Source organism: Elgaria multicarinata, chromosome 3 (genome assembly GCF_023053635.1).
Source record: "Elgaria multicarinata webbii isolate HBS135686 ecotype San Diego chromosome 3, rElgMul1.1.pri, whole genome shotgun sequence".
Taxonomy (NCBI): Eukaryota; Metazoa; Chordata; class Lepidosauria; order Squamata; family Anguidae; genus Elgaria; species Elgaria multicarinata.
The window spans coordinates 121,143,787-121,164,713 of record NC_086173.1 but is presented as its reverse complement, the minus strand read 5'-3'; the positions used below and the strand labels follow the sequence as shown (position 1 = coordinate 121,164,713).

Genomic DNA, 20,927 nt, shown 5'->3' with positions numbered 1-20,927 from the left:
TCTATCAGTGGCTATTTGTCATGATTGTGAAATTAAAGCTCCATGTTCAAAAGCAGCTTACCTCTGCCTGCCAGGTGCTGGTGGGGGTTGGGGGCTGCTGCTGCCTTCATTTCCTCTTGTGTACTTCTTGGAAACATTTGGTTGGCCACTGTTAGAAACAGGATGCCAGATTTAACAGTCTAATCCAGCCGGATTTATTTTATGTCAGCCTTCTCCAATGTGGCAGTGTTCAGATGTGTTGGACTACAACTCCCATAATTCCCAGCCACCATGGCTGGGAACTATGGGAGTTGCAGACCAGCACATCTATAGGAAGGCTGCTTTGTGCTTATGTTCACCTTGCAAATAGTGCAGTGTTTTGCCGTTACCTCTGATTGGACAGTAAATATACACATTTAGGTTTCTCTAGAATTAGTAGTATCATTTAGGGCTGGTGATGGGGGTGATTATTCCTCAGAAGCAGTTTAGAGGTATAACAAAAGCAACCACAAGCAATGTTCTAAAAATACATCTTTTTGCAATGTTAATACTGAAACATTGCTAAGAGCAAGCCTTTGGACCCTGCTCTGAGTCTAAATAACTTAATGTCTGAGTAACTTGGGCCTGCTTGCTGACAGGCCCCAGTTGTTTTTAATCTTCTGAATGAACCCTTGCTTCCCTGGCTGGTTTTGCGAAGCTCACCTCACTTAGTCCTTTCAGGTTGTCTTCAGCACCTGGGGAGTACACCCGTGACCAGACCCAGGGGAATCTGGGGTGCTTCCAGATGGAGGGCTTCTATCGATCAGAAGGCGGTGTGCAGCATTTCTGCCTGTTTCTTACCTTAATGGGTTTTCCATTGTAGGAGGAAAAAAGATGGGGAAAGTGACAGGAAAACGTGGGCTGTGAATGGAAGATGAGGGTGTCTGTTGTCTCCCCCCCCCCTCATTGTTTTCAGGGCGGGGGGGGGCATAAGAGCCTCTGCTGGAAGCCCCCCTGGTGTTTGTTAAAGGGTTCTTGGGAGTATCACTCTGCAGTCCAGTCCTTTCCACTGTGAGGAAAACAAGTCAACCAACACTGCCCTGTTTTAGTTTTCACAGCATCAGTCCTGCTAGCTTCTCACTGAGACCTTTTTCCATTGGTGAGAAGTCCATCTCTCAGCAGTTATCAAACTTTTTAAAGAACTGAGCACTGTTGATCAGCCTGGAAATTGGAAGAAAAGCAGTTCCACCTCCTCTTTAAGTCTGAACAGATGGGGAAACTCCCAGTGCCTTTCTGTCTTTCTTATCTCAACTTTTGATGCACTGGAAGCCCTCAAGATGACACGAGATTTAAGTAATCTGGTCATCTAACCAGAAATGGAGACCGGTTTTGACAGTCAATTGACGTAGCCATCAGGTTGCCTTTCTACCTCTAGATGGATCCGTCTGTGTGTGTGTGTTTAAAAAAAGCCAAACAAAAACAATAATATCGGTCTCGTCTTTGTCTTTCCTCTCTATTCTATCCCAGTAGGTACATACTTACCTCAGGCTGTTGGTATTGCTCTTCATCCACATGAGTGGCGATCCAGCAGGCAGAAAAGCAGTACACCTCCTGGGGACCCCAGGAAGAGTTATCCCTTTATGGATGGCAGTTTCAGTGAGGATGACTGGGAGAAGCCCAGCAGGTATGCTAGGCGTGTAAGAAAATGAGGGGGAAGGGCGGAAATGAATGGGCATTCATACTGATCACAAGCCTGGGGCATGCATGCATGTTTTATGTATGATGGAGATTGTTGACTGGCAATAGGAAAGACTATTAAAAAGACGTATTTCCCCTCCCACTAGGTATTTGATAGCAGCTGTGTTTATAATCAGCAGCGTCGACACAGGTGGCTATTAAAGCATCTGTTGTCTTTCTGACCAGAATGTTGACATGCAGCATTAATGAAATGCCCTGGTGAATACATGACTGCGGTATGTTAACATCAAGGGGTATGAAACTATCTTGTCTTTGTCAACGTCATACCTGTGCATCTCAGAGCACATGTTTTAGGGAACAGGAGTCTGGGGGCCTTCGTGGATGCAGTCATTCAGAGATATGTACATTGATGGTGCTATATAAATAAATAATACTAAGAAGAAGAAATATCGCAATTCAGAATCCAATAATTCTCTTGAAATCATGAAGATCTGGTTTTCATTATTAAACAAACACATATTTTTCATGATGCGATTGGAATTAATGGATTTTTTTACTGTTACGTTAAATTTTATGTGTTAATTGTTATGTTCTGTCTTTCTCAGTGTGACTGCATCCATGAAGTTCCCTAGACACCCGTCCCCCAAAACATGTGTTGTTAGATGCACAGGCAGTTCTTTCCCCTTGTTTCTGCCCCTCATATGTCAATGGCAAGATGTTAGGACTGGACTGAAAGCAAGACATCTCTTTGGCTGGTTCTTTCAAATGCAGTACCCAGCCGCAAGAATTTGCCTTGCAAAGTTGATGTGTGAGGATTCCCATGGGTGAAGCTAGTCGTCCAGGATCACAATTGGTTGAATGATGTCTGAAAAATATGTTTGCTGTTGCTAATGCAGTATGAAGTTTGACCACATTTTCCTGTTAGTAGTGTTTCAACCAATCCTCCTTTGAAGGTGGAATTCTACTGTGATGATTGGAAGCCTCGAAGTTGGAATTCTATGCAAGGTGGGAAGAGCAGTGGATGTGTGGATGTGATCTTCACCATCCCATCCACCCACTTTGCATTTTCACTAAATGGGCTTTTCTGCCTGTCTACGAAAAAGCATTTTGGAGGGGAACAGAAGGATGTTGGAGAGGCCTTCGGATAATTTGTATCCTGTTCTCTCCAGTCTCCTCCCCTTCCCCACAAAATGCTGCCTCCCTCTGAGATTGAGTTTCTGATGTTGGAGAGACAGCCACTATGATTCATTCTAAGCTGGGGCAGTGGGGGTTGGAGCTCCGATTCTCAGCTCCGAGGTTGAAGTGCTGTATCTAACCTTGGATCTGAGAATCTGAACTATCCCATGGCCCCTTAGATGCAATCTAGGGGCTGTAGGATCATTCTGTTAGCTGCTTAAGCAGCAATAAAAGGAATTTCTTCTGAAAACATCCCAATCTATCTACATTTTTCTGAATTCAAAAGTAATACAGTACAGAGATATAGTATAGTAACCTGCATTTTGAGAAAATAATGAGAAGGCCAAGTGGAATGACGACCTGTTCTGATTAGTGTGCATGTATTTAAGTAGCTTTCTAGTTTGAATAAAATGACATTGACATTTTGAATTCAACGTTTGGCCTTTTCTGACTATCCAGACTCTAGCTTTATTATCATGGGATATTCTCTTAACAATGGCATTCAAATGACTGGAGGGGAATAGTAATATTTTTAATATGTGGTCCACATTTGATCTTTGAGTGTTGACTCAAATATAATTTATATCTGGACGTGTTAATAACCAGTGGTGTAAAGGCAATTTAGGATGCAAACTTCTACATAACAATTTAGGATGCATACTTCTACTTTTTTTTTTATTTGCCTGTGTGGTAATTATTACTAGGTATACAATTGCACCTGGTTGATGTGCCACCCAAAAGTACCTTCCAGCCGCCTCTTTCACTGGCGCAATAGGTTTCACCCCTGGACCCATTTAAGCAGGCACAGTCTCCTAGATGTAGAACTGGATTTATGAACTAATATTGGCTTAAGACGTATAAATCTTTTTTCCGAAATAAAAATGCAGCTACAATTATTATGAGAATGAAGCACATTAGAATTATCTTCTCCTAAACCCTATCTGGAGGGTGGATTCTTGCTGGTTTTTACACTAAATTAGCAGTTATGAAACAGTTGCCTGGGTGGGTGGCAGAGAAGTTCCAATTGCATTAAAGTTTGGGCTGTGCTGCCACACCAGTTTTCCAGTTTGGACCCACAGGGTCTGGCACTGTCCTTACGTGGCTTGAAATTGTCAAGTGGCTCGAATCCCTTTGCGCTAATCCCTTTGCAATTCTCCATCTGGAAATGTCCTAACTTCCTGTCACGGTTCTGTCTTCCATGCCTCAGTCGTGCAGTATGGAAGTTCTGTGGATGACCACAGGACTTGCAGGCTGCTTTGACTGTAGAATCTTTGCCATGCAGCGGGGCTACCTCCGTTTCTGTGGAATTCTGTTGGCATACAGACATAAAAACAAAGGCAATTTTGGACCCAACGACTCTCCATCTAAGGGATGAGGGAAAGGGGGTAAGGATGGAAGAGCGAAAGGGGAGGCAGCGGCATAAAATCCAAAACCCCAACCCTCAACTCAACATTCCCTCTGTCTGTGTCACAGTTCTTTGTAGTGTTGACCCATGAAAACAATAATCATTTCCTTGGCATGAATTTCCAAAACCATTTCATATGACTTGAGTTCATTTTTAATTCCCGTTTTACCTTTAGCGAGCTAAGGGGTGACACCGTCACATCAAACCGAGTGACTCTCCCATGAGAATGAGAAGCAGGCAAGGCTGCTGTGCACTCAGTAATTAAGTACTGACAAACAATCCAGCCCTAGCAAAAAGCCCATCGTGAGGAAGGTTTGCCTGCATGCAAGGGGACATGTTGCACTACTCTGTGGTCTACCTGTCAGAAAGGGTCAGGCCACCCAGTGCCAGGGGCGGAGGACAGGTTTTTACCTTCCGTACATGCAGTGCTTTGCTTCCCCTGCCCCACCCCCAAAGGAACAAATGACAACTACTTAAGTTTTTAAGGGAGAAAATAATGCCATGCATTCGAGGATGCAACTCAGGTGGGGACTGAACCCACTACCTGTCCCAAGTGGACACAGACATTGAAACTCAAGCCATTGAGAATCAAGCCTGGTTCTTTTCTGCACAGCCCTATCCTGGTTTCTCTATCTTGGTCACACCAAAGTGTGACGGAACGTTGGGCATGTGAGGTGCAATGTGGGGAATTGGTTCTTATATAGGGGGAGGGCTGGGGAAGTACTGATATGCCCACTTTTTGCAAAGAGAGGGGTGGGTATCAACAATATCTCTTTCAGCAACTTCAGGAGAGATGTTTTCCTGATCTCAGCTAATGGGAAACACCAACAGAATAGATTTAAAACTAGATGTATTGCAACTATTGACCCATAACGATGAGGGATGAGACATGCATGGACTGCGTGTAGGTCCTGTTCAATCCTCTGTATATAATTATGGACAGTGTTTAATTGCTTGCCTAGTCTAGGGAAAATCATTTTATATACATCTTTTCTACATTATATATTCCCACAGAGACCTAATGTATTTATCATTTTCTCACCACGTCTGTTACCCTCTGTGTTTTTCTCTCTCTTCTCAGGTGTTCTGTGTCTCAGATCTGAACTCTGTCCCATCCGCCTTTGTACTAACAGTCTCTGAGGCTCCTGGTTTACCCATAATGCATCCTTTTTTTTTCCTTTTACTTCTCTATTTCACCAAAACGTCTTCCTAAACCTACAATCTTCCTACAGGCATTTTTTATTTACCCTTTTGAACGTGACATTACCACACCAATTTAATTCTTCCTTTCGAAGGACTTTTGCCCCGTTAGTGAAAGTGCATGGAGGTTTTGTATTTGGACTCTCTTTCTTGCCTGAAAAGTTCATATTGTTTGCTTTTGTATATGAAGACTCTGCCAAGTCTCTGCTTTTACTGGCAAGCCACTTGCTGTAGCCTTGCGGCTTCCGTCCCGCTCCAGAAGAGTGCTGACAATCTTTGGTTCCTACGTTACAACAGATATCCCAACCGCCAAAATGGCCTTGAGACCGCACATGAGGATAATTTTTGGCGTGTTTTTGGAGAAGCTTTGGAGGACTTGGAAACATGCGGCCAGTCTGAACTTTTGAGGGAGATTGAGGTAAATTAACCTTGTGAAAGCAGAAGTGGTCTAGCTGATCCGTTGCTACCACTCCTAGTAAGTTTTCCCCTTTGTACTTCTTGAGCTGTCTCTCTCCAGTTGTGATGGGAGCAGGGACCAACGGTGGGCTGAACACACAGGTTTATATTTTCCCTTCCTTGAGTCATCAGAATGTCCAGGCTGCCTTTATCATGGTTTTGCTTTCAAGGTAACTTCACTAGAAGCTTAAAGCTCCATCCAGTGAGCGTTTTATTTATTACTGGGCACTCACAGATTCCTCAGAGGTCCCTCACTATTATTATTATTATTATATATTTATATAGCACCATCAATGTACATGGTGCTGTACAGAGTAAAACAGTAAATAGCAAGACCCTGCCGCATAGGCTTACATTCTAATAAAATCATAATAAAACAATAAGGAGGGGAAGGGAATGCACCAAACAGGCAGTATAAAAGTCAGAATAAAATCAAGTCTTAAAAGCTTTAGGAAAAAGAAAAGTTTTTAGCTGAGCTTTAAAAGCTGCGGTTGAACTTGTAGTTCTCAAATGTTCTGGAAGAGCGTTCCAGGCGTAAGGGGCAGCAGAAGAAAATGGACGAAGCTGAGCAAGGGAAGTAAAGACCCTTGGGCAGGTGAGAAACATGGCATCAGAGGAGCGAAGAGCACGAGCAGGGCAATAGTGTGAGATGAGAGAGGAAAGATAGGAAGGAGCTAGACAGTGAAAAGCTTTGTAGGTCAACAGGAGAAGTTTATATTGGATTCTGAAGTGAATTGGAAGCCAATGAAAAGATTTCAGAAGTGGAGTAACATGGTCAGAGCGTCGAGCCAAGAAGATGATCTTAGCAGCAGAGTGGTGAACAGAAACCAACGGACTGATGTGAGAAGAAGGAAGGCCAGTGAGAAGAAGGTTGCAGTAGTCCAACCGAGAAATAACCAATGCTCACTTGACGTCATCTGCCTCTTGTGCCCCTTCCTCCCCTTCTGGTCTTCCTTGCGCCGCAAGAAAAACCAGAAAAACTGCAAAATATTCTTTAAACTGAAGTTGCTGCTCTCTCCTGCTATGAGTGGGAGAAGCAGTGTGTTCACAACGAGGGACTGAATGGCCCTCGTGCACTTTGTTTACTTCCTGTTTGAAAACAGGAAATAACTGAGTGTCCACAGAGAAGCAACAGTAGATAGCGTTAGACAGCATTTCTTCCAAGGTGTGATGGAGCTTTTAGTATCCATCTTATTTATAGATATACAGGAAGACTAGATATTGCAAGGTGCACAAACAAGCACACAAGCAGGTCAGACTCATTTCTCCCCAAATCCAAATCCAAATCATTTATTTATTTATTTATTTATTACATATTTATACTACCCAAGAGCCTAAGCTCTCTGGGCAATTTACAACTAAAACCATAAAATCCAGTTTAAAACTTTTAAATCACATAAAACCAGAGTAAATTACAGTCCAGAGAAGGCTCGTTTAAAAATATATGTTTTTAGGAGGCGTTTAAAAGATACTTCATTTTTCGCCTCCTGAACCACATGAGGGAGGGTTTTCTGGAGGGTGGGTGCTGCTACAGAGAAGGCCTGCCGTCAGAGTTCTTCACAACAGCATTCTCTTCATCTGGGAATGACCAGCAGGGCCTTTTGCCTGCCAGATCCAAACCGCCACTGTTCAGAACTCTTGGCATACGTTCTTCCAGATAGATACTGCTTTTTTTCTTCCCCTTGCAAGCAGAAGGAAGGCTCTTGTATTCCAAGTCACACACAAAAACTAAAGGCAGCTGTGTTGACTAGAAGAAAAATCCCAAAATCCATATTAGCACAATACCTTTATTAGCCCAAGCAAAAGATTGCAACAAATGTGCAAGCTTTCAGGCTCTCCAGATCTCTTCATCAGGCAAGATGCTTGCCTGATGAAAAAATCTGAAGTTTTCAAAAGTTTGCACATTGTTGTTGTTGTTTTGATCTTTTGATTGGACTAATGAAGGTATTACACTAATATGGAACTTCTGTTCCAGGTGCTCTGAATAGTCAAACTCGCACCAAGCTAAACGGCAGAGCCATTTTGTATAACAGTGCAATATGACTTGCAACCACACAGTGACGCTGCAGGCTGATTCACGTGAATCATAGCTGTGCGGCCAAACGTTTGTTGCCTGTACAGGCTGACATTTCTCATCTTCACAGATTCAAGTGTGCTCCTTATGAAGCTTGGGCAGAGATTGCAGGTCAGCAGCATCCCATAGCACACAAACTGGAAGTGTATTGAGCAATGGTGTCCTCTTCTTTCTCTGAATGTCTTTATTTGGCTTACCAGCTTGTGTTGTGGTTCATGGTGGGTTTTTAAAGGGGAGGGAATGCAAGGCATATGCATGGGCTGGGTTAAGATGGGGCTACCTTTTTATCAGCTTTTCAGCGCAACACTGGGTATTTGATGGGAGAAGGAACTGCATAAGGCCTGGAGTGTTGAAGGCACTCCTTTCATGACATTGCCAACTTCACAAGGCTCCCTTCTTCTTCTTATGTTGGACTTTACTGTTCTGTGTATGTTTGTTCATTTTCCTCTTCCTCGTAGGCATCCATCATGACTGGGAGCGTACATAATCTGGGCCTTGACGGGGGCAAGTTGCTCATGAACTCCGTGAACCAGTCAGGACTGAGCCCACCAAGGAAAGGGAACTGCAAGAGCTCAGGCGAAGGGCCAGGCAACAGCAATGTCACTCCCACCAAGAAGAATGACAGGAATTTGGAGATTAAGATGATGAAGGAAGAGATACAGGAAATCATGTCTCCCACCCCCCTTGAGCTGCACAAGGTATGTGCTAAAGAATAGCTTTGTTTTGGGTGTAACACTTGTGGGGCAGTTCTCGTATGACCTCAAGGGTTTTTGTGAGGACTGAAAAGAACTCTGTCAGAAAATGGTTCTGTCAAGAGTTAAATGCTAACTTATCTGGGTCCGAGCACAAAATGGCAGAGAGTGAGGTATTCCACTGGTGTTAGTAGCAGTTGGTGTCTTTTGGTAGGGTGTGAGCCTCTTCCCAAAACTCCCTTGAAGGGCACTTACACACACTTAGCAAGGCTGGGATGAGTCTTCACTCAGTGGTTGAGCAGTCCCTGACGTCTCCAGGTAGGGCTGGAAGAGGCTGTTGCGTGAAACCCGGAAATGGCGCTGCCGGCTAGGTGAACTAATGGTCTGACTAAGGCAGCTTGCTATGACTGCACAAAAGCATCTCCATGTCCACGTAAGATTGATGGTACCCAAGCGGGGCGGGGAATGAGAATTTCACAAATAGCAAGGGAGTCTCCACAGTGTCCTCTGTTGACCGCCCCAGTTTCATTTTATTGGTGGTGGGCATAATGCGATGCTAGGACCGACAGGAACACCTTCTGCCTATCATTTACTATCACTTCTGAAAGACCTGCGAGACACTTGAGATTACACAGACCAACGCAGCGTTGTTATTAAGGGATTTCTAATCTCATTTCATAGCAATGGTATGTAATCCATTAACTCCCCCAGGTACAGAGGTATGCTTACTATGGCACCAGCCTCTCCAAAGAGGCTTTTGGGGGCTGGAAATATTTCAGACATTTAGTTAAAAATCAAACACTTCTGTTTACATAGCCAGAGGGTTCATTCTGGAGTCAGGTAAGGTAGTCCATTTAAAACTGGAACAGTCCCCATCTCCAAAATTGGCTGTTTTAAAGGCAAGATTAATTGTAAACATATCAATTTACTATGTCACCCTAAAAATACTTTCATGACTGATGCTTTTTTGTATTTGTGCAACTAGAACATGCTCGCTGGATCGAACATTGCCATGACCTTTCAGTCATTATTATTGACGGCAGATGTTAAAGAACAACCCCAGTATCCGGTTCCCATATTTGCTTTTATTTTACCGCTTCAGTTTCACCTGGTGAATAGTACTTATGGACATGCCCTCCAAGTTGTGATCTCTGGCACTTACTTCCTCAGGGGGCTTATTAGGTTTCAAGATACTTTTCCCTAAAAAAAAAAAAAAGAAAGAAAAAGGGAAAGACTGATAAGGAAAAGTTAGTACACAACACCATCAACATGGTAAAGGAAAAGGGGTGATTTTATTTTATTAAGAATGAGCTGATATGCCCAGCGTTGCTCGGGTCCATGAATAATGTTTATAACATTTATTTGATATATAGTAAAATTCTATACAACTTATTCATCTTTAGGTTGGTTGAGTTTTTTTTAGTTTGGTTGAGTTAGTAAACTGTTTTGTTAGAATAAACGGAAGATTGTGTTAATAAGAACTGTATTTTAAATTAGAGCTTCATGATAAACCACATTTCTTGTTTTACCTGAAAAGCCTCCACCTCGCATCATGCCTTGGCCAGAGCAGCCATCTAAACGTCAAAAACAATCAGGACACACAACACCCTTTCTACCCGCTAAAACAGATGCAAACCTAAAAAGATGTTTTCAAAATATACCCGGCATTGCCCGATATCTGAATAAGATATAGTAGGGAAGTGGACCACCACCTTATGGTGCTAGTGGCATTATGCCACTGCTATGAATCCACATAGATGTTAAAGCAATTTTTAATACCTCCAGCTGAAGAAATTTTATTTATGGAATGTCCTGAAGGAATAATAGCAATTTGTACTGGTGGGTTGACTGACTTGTGTGGGTTGTTTCCTTTTATGTGGAATTGGGTTGACTGAGCTTAGGCATCACAATGGCCGCCAAAGGCCAGTAAGTCTGGCCTCCCAACCAAGGCATGCTTGGAGTTCCACCCAAGGCATGCTGGGAGTTGTAGGCGTAAACCTAGGTTTTTTATTAAATTCTTTAAAAATACTTAAAACCCCAAAATTCATGTTTTTATATTTTTTTTCTGATCCATGTACACAAAGATCTGTCAGGGTGAACAGCATTAGGGCAGTACCATATGTGGAAGTGGGTAAACATTTCACAACATACGTGGCACACACATACTTTCCGTTTTATAGGTAGAGATGAGCACAGAAGCCAGGTCTGACATTTTAAAGCCTCAGGGGCTGTCTTTGTGGCGCTGAGTTGGCACTGCTCTGCTGCCAAAACCTGGGGTTTCACTAGTGCGGGGTGGCGGCAAGTTATCTAGATGGAGGGAGGCAGCTTTCCGGTGGCCATTAGGCTCACCAGACCCACCTGCTCCCCCTCCCATGGCTTCCGGCGACCAATGGGAGGTCGGCTTCTGCCGGGGAATGCCCCCTGAAGCAGCGTTCCAGTGAAGACAGATGGGGAAGAGCTGCACTGACAATGCTCAGGCAGCAAAAGGTCATGTAAATCCCCAGTTTTTCTGCTCCGTCTCTTCAGCTCTTTGCCCAGGGTGGCTCCAAATCAGCAGCTGCATCATGTAACTGACGCAGTGCGGATTCGGAGCCACCCCAGGGCAAAGACAACATTCAGGCCTTAGCTAGACCTAAGGATTATCCGAGGCAAATAGAGGGGTCGTCCCTGCCTGCTCCTGGGATCCCCTGTGTGTCATTTGGATGCACAGGGATGATCCCGGAACAATCCCGGGATATAGGCCTGGTCTTGCCATGGGCATAGACAGCCCTTATGTAAAGCCCTAATGAGGAAAAGCACCATGCAGGAAGCACTGGAAAACCTTTTGAAATCTTACCAAGAACCCTCAGCTACCATTTAGCAGCCACTAAGGTTAGGACTTACACTCCAGATAATCACATATCCCCACCTCCACCCCGACTAGCAACAGTGAAAAGTAAAACCCCGTGTTGGGAAAATCACACCTCAGCAGTGTCGTCTAACGATAGGAGATACCCCTCCCCAGACCCTGAGGTCTTTAAAAAGGAATTTTGTACAGTTAGCAGGGAGTCTGATTGCTCTCAGAATTCCCTCACACCCTCCCTTGCTCAGCAAGAGGGAGTCAGCTCTTCCTCTTTTTGCAGCAATACTCTGTGTTTGAGCAGTCGTGGATGGATCAAGGAGAACCTTGGTGGTTGTTTTGGTCACGTCCTTCGCTATACGGGAATGAAAGGGTACCAAGAAGGGCTCAGCCCGGCCTCAGTCCCTCATCACAGCCTTTTTCCTGGCCATTTATAGCTAACTAGCTGCATCTTGTGGTCACATAGCCAGGGTGATTCATTGTGAACTCATAAGGAATAACCCACATGATCCTGGTGCCCTAATCCAAAATAAACACCTGGCCACAGAAAATGCCTGAGCAAGAGCTCTCTTCTACCACTGCCCCCACTTTTGAATATGTAATATCTGCTCTTCAGCCTCCTCTCTCTCTCTCTCTCTCTCTCTCTCTCTCTCTCTCTCTCTCTCTCTCATTCTGTTCCCCCTCTAAACCTCTCAGGTGACTACGTGTGCCCCCCTTGGGTCAATGTGCTATTTACATTTCAGTCTCTTAATGATTAGTATATATATCTGTACGTCTGACTCCTACTGCCCTCCTATCTCCTTATTCAGCATCAGTTCCCTAACCATTGTGGTTTCTGCTTAGGGGCAAATGACCACCCAAGAAAAGGAAAAATAAAGTGCAATGAAAGATTTAATTGCGTTAAATTAATCAGTTAAAGATTTCTGGGTGGCCTGGGTGGTTTCTGTGTTTACTCACTAATTAATCCTGATTTCCTTTTGGCTGTCCAATCCTGTTGTATCTCTCTCCTGTATGAATCTCTGGTCTCATGTTGGCTTTTCATTCAGGCTTCTCTTATACTGGCAGGGCAAGGAGAGAGGACCTGCCATTCATATCAAATTAGACTTATCTTTCTTTATAGATGACTATCTACAAGGATCCAGAGACTGAAGACTTCGGGTTTAGTGTCTCGGATGGATTGTTGGAAAAGGGTGTCTATGTGAATATGATCCGTCCAGATGGGCCAGCGGATCAGTGTGGCCTCAAGTCCTATGACAGAGTTCTTCAGGTAATAAATACCAAAAGAATGGTAAAAATAACACCTGATTCACTTTAAGGAGAGCTTGCATTGGGGGTGAGCTATCAGTGTTTTTGCTAGTGACTTTTGCAATATCCTATCTAATAGCATGTGTTTTCTGTGTGTCCTCCTGCTGCTCTCATTCATTGCTAGGAGAACAGCAGGTAGTTATGCCACACTTGAGGTGAAGCTTCTGTGCCCCTGTACTCTACCTGTAGCACTATCATTCTTGGCTCAAGACTCTCCCCTGGGTGTTTGCCTCCTCTGCTCCCCATGTCTGCTCCACTGGGAAGTTCAATAGCGCTGTGGGAGACACTCTTATCAGTGCACTGGCTCATCTCGCTGGTGTTTCCGGTGAGAATGGGGGAAAATAAGCCACAAATGTGGGGCCAAACTCCACCTTATGTGAAATGTGTGGTTACATTTAATATGCCTGTTTAAAAGAAGAAAAAGAAACTGTTGGGTGTGGGGAGATAGAATCAGAACAGTGGCACATGGGGGAGGCCTATGACCCTTTCCCCCTACGCCATATTCCCAAGGAAATTTCCCCCTCCCAAAATACAAAACCCTGTTGTTTGCTGCAGGACGGAAATTGCTGTTGGCATTATTGAGTTCTGAATCTGTGCAGGCAAGAAGTGTAAAATAGCTAAAGGGAATTACCAAGTGGAATAGATTGAAAGATACAGCCTGGAAGGTATTTACTTACTGATGTCGTTTGTACGTTGCCCATTAACAAAACATCCTTTGGGTTGTTCACAGTACCAGGTGAAAAAAGGGAGAAGCAAATTCTCAGGATGCTGAACTTTTTATTTGTAGGTTGAGGAGCCCGAAGCGTTTCAGCCTGTATTTTTTCAAGGCCTTCTTCAGGGGGCTGTAAACATTTAAAATGCATACTGTAAAAACTGGTAGGAACAAGAAGTAGTAAAAATATATTCTTATTGTTAAATTAACTTGACATATTGCCACAGGGGCCTATGTACATATATAAAATACATATCTGAAACCCATTAAAACAGTATCTGGATAAAAAAAAAACCTGCAAACTTCTCTGAGCTCTAAGAGTTTTTCTACATGAAGCTGCTGATTGGCTGTTAATTGGCGGTATCTACTTTTGGCTTTATTGCAGAATTGAGATCGAAGCATTACACGAAGAATGTTCCCTTTCCTGATTTTCCAGTACATAACCTCTAGGTAGCACTGTGGTATAGTGGAGTAATGCAAATATACAAGTAAAAAAGCAGTTTCTTTCTCTTTTTCAATTAAATACCACATTTTCCCTGCTATAAAAAAACTTACCCAAAGTGCTCTTTAGATTCAGAAGCAAAATTGGAAGGCCATGACGCCATCTAAAGAACCTATAAACAACCATTAATAGGGAATGACAAGCGCACAGCAATTGCTTCGTGTAAAAAGGCCCTAAAACACTTTCATCTTGAGATTAAAAAGCCTGGGAAAATCAAAAGGTTCACCTGGTGCCCAAAAGACCACAACATAGGTGCCAGGCAAGGTTCAGTGAGGACCTTACTCAACTGGCGTGCCACCACTGAAAAGGCCCTCTTCCTAATAGCCATCTACCTCACTTTATTTGGCTGGGGCACCTGGAGAAGGACCTCTGAAGATCTTAAGGTTTGGGTGAGCGTATATGTGTGGAAACCATCCTTCCAGTAACCTTCACTGGATTCTGTTCCTGCACTAGTTGGCCTTTAGTTCTTTATTAGCCCTATTATTGTCCTTATACCCACTTGCAAGGTATTCTGTGAGCCACTTTAGCTCATAAGGGCTAATCATCGAAGAAGTCATGACACAGCCATCTCTTCGGTGGTGTTCCATGCAGAGAGATTGACCCTAGCTTAGTGGGTAGAGCACCTGCTTTGCACGAAGAAAGTCCCGGGTTAAATCCCTGGCATCTTCGGGTAGAGCTGCTGCCAGTCAGAGTTGACAATTCTGATCTAGATGACTCAATGGTCTGACCCAGTATAAGGCAAATTCCTACCTAGGGGAAAGTATTTTCATAGGCCTTTCTGGATAATAGGAAAAATAATGGATGTGTGTGATCTATGAAGTCCTGGTCCTGGTGGTTATGTACACCAATTGCTGAGGAACATGGGCAGAGGGTGCTGTTGCACGCATGCCCTGCTTGTGGGTTTCCCATGGGCAGCAGGTTGGCCACAGCGTGAACAGAATACTGGTCTAGATGGACCCTTGATCTGATCCAGAACAGCTCTTCTTCTGTTCCTAAGACCCAGTAACGGAAGAACTAGCCCTAGAATAACGTTCGGTCCTCTGGGAAGCAAAGCTCAAAGCAATCTTAAGAGCACTGGAGAATAGGAAAGCTCTCTGATATGCAAGGCATCTGGCTCGATCCCTGGTGTATAGTCTGCTGGGATCTGTTGATCCTCTTGTCTTTACATGCTACAAAAACAAAGGAGCAGACCCGCCTCTCCCACTTGGGTGTACTATTTAGAATATAAAACAGACCCTTGGAGTATCCAGCTGCTGTTGCTTCTGACTTTAACATCTGCATCTGTGCTTACCTACTGTGAATTATGATTTAGCTCTCACTTCCCATATGAGGCGGTTTTGTTCCCCACCCTGCACTGTTTTTCCCTTAAAGCAGGGATGACCAAATGGCATCCGGAGCATAGATCTGGATTCTGAAACAAGATCAGGTCCCCGATAGCACTATGGCTTTTTCATCAAGTTAGAGTCAAAGCTTTGTCCACACCTTTACCAATCATAAGGAAAAAGAAAGGTTTTCAAGTCATAAAGAGCAAAGATACCCCCATTTTAATGTTCTATGTCTCTCTTGGATTATGTATATCTCAGCACATGCTCTCCCTAGCTAGGGAGCCCTTTCTGCAAGATAGCATTATCTGTATTATGGAGCCTGACCACTTGGTAAGTTGGTGGGACAAAATACATTTCTGCCTTCTAGACCATTAACTGTATAATAGGGTGGTTCCCCCAAAAGTTCCTGACTTAATGCGTCTAGTGAAGTTGTCATCAGAAACAGTGTCCCACAAAAAGGTTACTATTTGATCTGATGCATCTTGCAATCGCTCATGTGGCACAGGGATTTAATGACCCCAGGAATAGGTTTTCCTACATCATTGTGCCATAATTAGCACAATTTAGTTTCGTCTGGGTTTGGTATGTAGCCCCCCTGGAATGCATTATGTCTTATTGAAATATGTCTTACTGCAATACGTAGTGCACCTGTTTTGCAATCTATTGAATATTCAACCTTGACACTATCTGATCGTACCTGTATCAGTTTTTTGCTTGTATTTGTCCAGAACCACATGATGCAGTTAATTTCAAGCTGACCTTATAAGACCATTTTTAAAAAGGACTTGCCTAGGTTTGCTGGTTCATGTCCGGTCTCTCTCCTCCTCTTTCATTGTATGTTCTCTGTGTATGTGTTTTCCCCATTAACCCACTATGAATCTTCTCCCCCCACCCCCACCCCCACCCCCACCCCTTCAGGTAAATCGCATCCGCACAAGGGACTTTGATTGCTGTCTGGCTGTACCTTTGATATCCGAGGCAGGAGACAAACTGGAACTGGTAATCAGCCGAAATCCCCTGGCCTTCACTGCCAAGGCCCAGCTAGAGGAGCAAGGGGATTTGCCCAGCCAGCAATCTGCTGGTGTGGAGGTGAAGACCAACACGCAGACACTCTGAATAGGGGGTGGGGTGGGCTTGGTGTCAATGGTCTTTGAGGTCCTGTGAGGGGCAAAGGGGTTAATGGGTGTCTGTTGTGTGTGTTTTTACATTTTGTTTTGCACTGTATTTGTGCTTACTCTGTATAATGTAAGTGGCCATGAAGAACTGGGTTTCCAGTTAGTTATATCTTAAAGCCTATCAGCTTTGGCCTTCAAGGTCCAAGCTGAGCGAGGTGGAACAGCTTTGACTTTGGTTGACACATGGTAAAATGGGTTGCTGAGAGCAAGAAAGCAGCACCCAGTGTAACTCGCCTGGGGGAGAAGACATTTTGCTCAGAGCATGAGTTTCTCCAGTGCATGGGGCGATGGGGCGCACGCCATCTGATTGCCCCTGGCTGAAGGGCTTGGATACATGGTGCTATTTTTGTTGTTTGCTTTGTTAAATCATGTATAGTAAATCTTAAATTTAAACCCCTCGTTTCTGTGAAAGGCATCCCTGCACTATCCCACGGCCCTTTCTTAATCCACTGCAAGAGCCCTGCATCCTTTCTCCAATCCACTTTCTTCCCTCCCTCCCTGATCCCAGGGCCACGCTGAATTCCCTTTAAAACCAAGCGCAGGTTTCACTCGCACATTCTACAAAAACTGAGCCTATTGTCACAGCGGATGTAGCTCAGATGCTTGGATATCTTCCCGCTTGTTTTGTTTTTTAAAGGGGAATGTAACCACCATTTGACTTGAAGACAGAATTTATTTTTCTTCACGTACTCTGTTTTAGAAAGCACTTAATGTAGAACACAACATGCAGGAGACTAGTTTTCCAGTCATCCTGCGTTGCACAGATAAGGAACCAGAAAACTCTCTTCATTGAACCCCTCATCTTGAGAGTGATCCATTTGTCACTCATGTCAGCCTCTTGGCCCTGCCCCTGATTTTTTTTGTGTATGGGGGTTGTTGGGGGAAGCCTTGTACCCCTTTGTCACTGTTTAGCATGAGACATCCTCTGCTAGATTGATATTGTGTCTCCAGGTGCACCCTCCGTGGGTCGTCTTAGTGCAAGTACACGTGTGTGAGTGTGTGTGTGTGTGTGTGTGTGTTTATCACAGATAATGTTTGACACCCTGTTGTAACCAGCCATAGCAGCAGCCCTAAGTTTTCAGTAGTGACCTTCTCCTCCACGGCTTGTGAGCACGATGCCTTTGTGACCCTCGGCCCTGCATCTGCATCCCCCCAACCAGATCCCCTTGTAGCGACAATGAGTGTGATATTCACATTCATTGAACAATCTGCCTACAGCCAACAAGTTGGACTGCCACCGAAGCTGTAATCTCTTCCTTTCACATGGCAAAATGACAGGATTTGCTAACCTCTCACTGGCCAGTGGAATTGCTGTGCCAGACTTTCTGGAATAGCACTTTATTGTGATCATTTCTGATTGACCGCCTATTTGAGAAATAGAGCAAGGCCCTGATCTGGGAAACTGGCTCCTCTCTTCCTTTGTATTCTCTTTTTTTTCTTTTGTACTGTTCTGATGAATATTAAGATGCCATGTTTTGGTACAGGTTGGGAACCTTCTCCTGCTAGGCCAGGACTGGTTTCTAGGTCTGTGCCCAGGCCAAGCTGTGATTGCATCTCTCTTCTTGGCTACTTCACTTCCTGGGCCACGTCAAAGTATCCGTGATTTCCTTAAGATGTGCATGGAGTCCCATTGGGCTGTCTCTAGCTGTAGCCATTCTCCCTTCTCAAAGTATGCAATATTCCATACCATTGCTGCCATAAACTAGATAACGTGCCATAAAAGAAACTGCAGAGTATTGACAGTTAAGCAGAAAAAGGGGGTTTTATATGCAATATTGTCAAAATGGCAGAAGCTCAATGTGGCTTCAAATAAGTTTTTAATGAAGACTTTTAATAAGGCTTTAAAAAAAATGGTCCTTGTATCCCTTCCTATGCATTTTGAATGATATGAAGACGAAATGCATTACTTAAATGTGTATTTTTATCTATATATTAGAGTGTATTCCTTGTAAAGTATTTTTCTATGCTAATTTTCTTATGTATCTATGAAAGCACAATATTCAAAGAATATTTTAGTCCTGTTTCGGACCTATTTGTAAATCTATGTAATTTAAATGGTATTGCAATTAGATTTTTTTAATTAAATAAAACAAACTGAGAGACTTCTTGTTTTCTTCAAAAAGTTGGAGTCAAAATGATGAAATGACTATAGAGTCTGTTTCTGCTTGCACTCGGATCTCTACTGGCTAAGGCCAAAGTCCTGTCTACTTGATTCTGGAGGATTAACTCTGGATTCAGATTCAGAATTGCCGCAAGAGAAAAATGGAAGCTGAATAATCATCCAGACAAAGGAAGTATTTTTAAAATTGATTTGAATTGGAAAGATTTACATTACAATCCTCTATGTGTTTACCTGGAGGTGAATCTTACCAAATTTAATGGGACATGCTTCGAAGTTCGTATTTTTAAAATTGCCCCCTTAAGCATGTGCTAACCCTGCCATTGCAGGTGATCTTCATTACGGAAGTAAAGACCAGAGTTGGCATAACATCAGAAATAACAAGCTCTTGGATATGTTGGCACTCTAAGCACAGTGATGGCCATGCCTGGTCATGTAATGCATTACTCATAGGAGTTAATAAAACAAAGGTATGCAAGCCATCAGTGTTTAGGTAACAGGATACTAGTTACAACGCTGAGTTGAATTTTCTCTGAAGAGATGCTTCTCTTTCTATCCCCCTAGAAAAAGAAAACCACTTTGCAGACTTTTCTCTGAATATACTTTACTCTTCTTTTCATGATGGTTGCAATTCCTCCCCCACCCCTGGAATGACACTAGGTCTGGGACATTATCGGAGATGCAGAAAGGTGGCCGAGCTGCTGACACAGGCGCTGCACAAAAACTTACGAAACAACACAACAAATCAGGGGGGGGAAGAAAGTGTGCAACTGCCGCTGCTAATGGTGAATCCCATTCCTGAGAAACCGTTAGAGAATTTCTGCTACATGTGGGGTAATCAGGTGAAATCGTCTCTCCTCGCCCCTCCCCAGTTTCTCTGTTCACAAATGTGGTGTAGAATTTTGAGAGGCCATTTGCACAGAACTTCAGTGTGTGTTTTTCAGCAGCTCTGAAGCTGGAAGCACACACTTTCTCTCCTCTTTCCCCTGACCCCTTCTCCTAGTTAATGTTCACCAGGGGAGATTTCTGCTTCCAGCAAACAACTCTTATCTCTGTTCTTTGGACCTCTTCTGTGGTAGGAATTTTTAACAGGCCAAAGACCTTTGGAGCGTTGGCACTTGGCAGTGGATTCCAACTCGCTATCAAGGCAGACATGGGGAGGATTGTGCAAATGCTTGTCAACAGTTATTGTGTGGCAAATACGGTTCCAGCAAGCAGCAGGGTAATTTGCTAGCTTTTGTGGGCACTGTTCATAAAGGCACAGGATTGGCACACTTGCCCTACAGTAAAAGCAGATTCTGTTACCAAATGTTTGTAGAGGCAGTTTGCTGTAAAATGTATAGACAAGGCCGTTCAAGGACTTCCCGGGAGATCAGGAAGAATGTTCAGCGATACCAGGGATGTGATACGCATTTCATGCCCTTGACTGCCACTTTGCTACACAGCAACACAAACTCTCCTGTGTTGTTTTGAGAATTGTTTGACTTTCCAATGGCTATATTATCCACTGACTGGTCTGAGATCCAGAGGGGGGGAGGGGTTTATACATTTTAATGCTTTTGTTAGCATTTATGTTTCAAGGTGGTGCGCTCTGAACCTTAAAAATGCTTTTCAGTTACTCTCCCCATCTCACCCCCAAGTTCAAAAAGAGGCTCAGGGATTTGGCGCAAAAGCTTTTCAGCGCAGAAATGCGAGATGCTATACTTGCCACCGATACCTCTTATGAATTTCCCAAACTGATTTCCCATCGAATTACAGGAAAATGTGGTCGTTGCCACTGACCAGACAAGGTGTTTGGGTAAGACACGGCATTGGCACCAGCGCCTTCTCTCAGCTGGCTGGGACTGAAAGGGTCAAACTAGCATGAAGTCTTCCCCAGAGGAAAGAGGAACTTCATTCTTCCTTCCAGTTTCCACACCAGTGACTTCAATATATGACAACCGCTCTTCACAGCTGATGGTATAGCGCTGCCTTTGGGGTCAGCTCAGGTTATTAAAAATGGCAAAACGTAAGGCAGCAACACCCTCATTTTCTGGACAGGCAGATACCTACTCTAGGAAGTCCTTTGGTTTGGCTGGACTGCTCCACAGCTTTTGATGCCATTGACAGTGTTCATCTAACAGGATTGGGCCTGCGTAACATGGATATGTGCAAGCTCAAAGCCTATCTGCGCACAAGTTCCAGAAGTTGGAGCAGGGGGACTGCTATTTGGCCCCTTGGCTATTTGGGGTATGGTGCCCCATGGTTCCAACTTGTTCCCTATGCTTTTTCACATCTACACAATGCCACTG

General features: G+C 43.8%; 1 protein-coding gene across 6 annotated transcripts in view; it reads left to right on the top strand.

Annotated features, from left to right (window-relative positions):
• Positions 1-18,538, top strand: part of GRIP2 (glutamate receptor interacting protein 2) — a 260,283-nt gene extending 241,745 nt beyond the window's left edge. For 4 of the 6 annotated variants that reach the window (XM_063121401.1, XM_063121399.1, XM_063121402.1 and 1 more), the window contains exons 20-24: positions 1,486-1,642; positions 5,735-5,855; positions 8,426-8,665; positions 12,619-12,765; positions 16,261-18,538. In XM_063121401.1, coding sequence (XP_062977471.1) covers positions 1,486-1,642; positions 5,735-5,855; positions 8,426-8,665; positions 12,619-12,765; positions 16,261-16,458 — 863 coding nt within the window. In that variant the 3' untranslated portion in view covers positions 16,459-18,538. The other 2 variants (XM_063121400.1, XM_063121404.1) reach the window with 2 other exon arrangements.
• Positions 18,539-20,927: the final 2,389 nt, after the last annotated feature.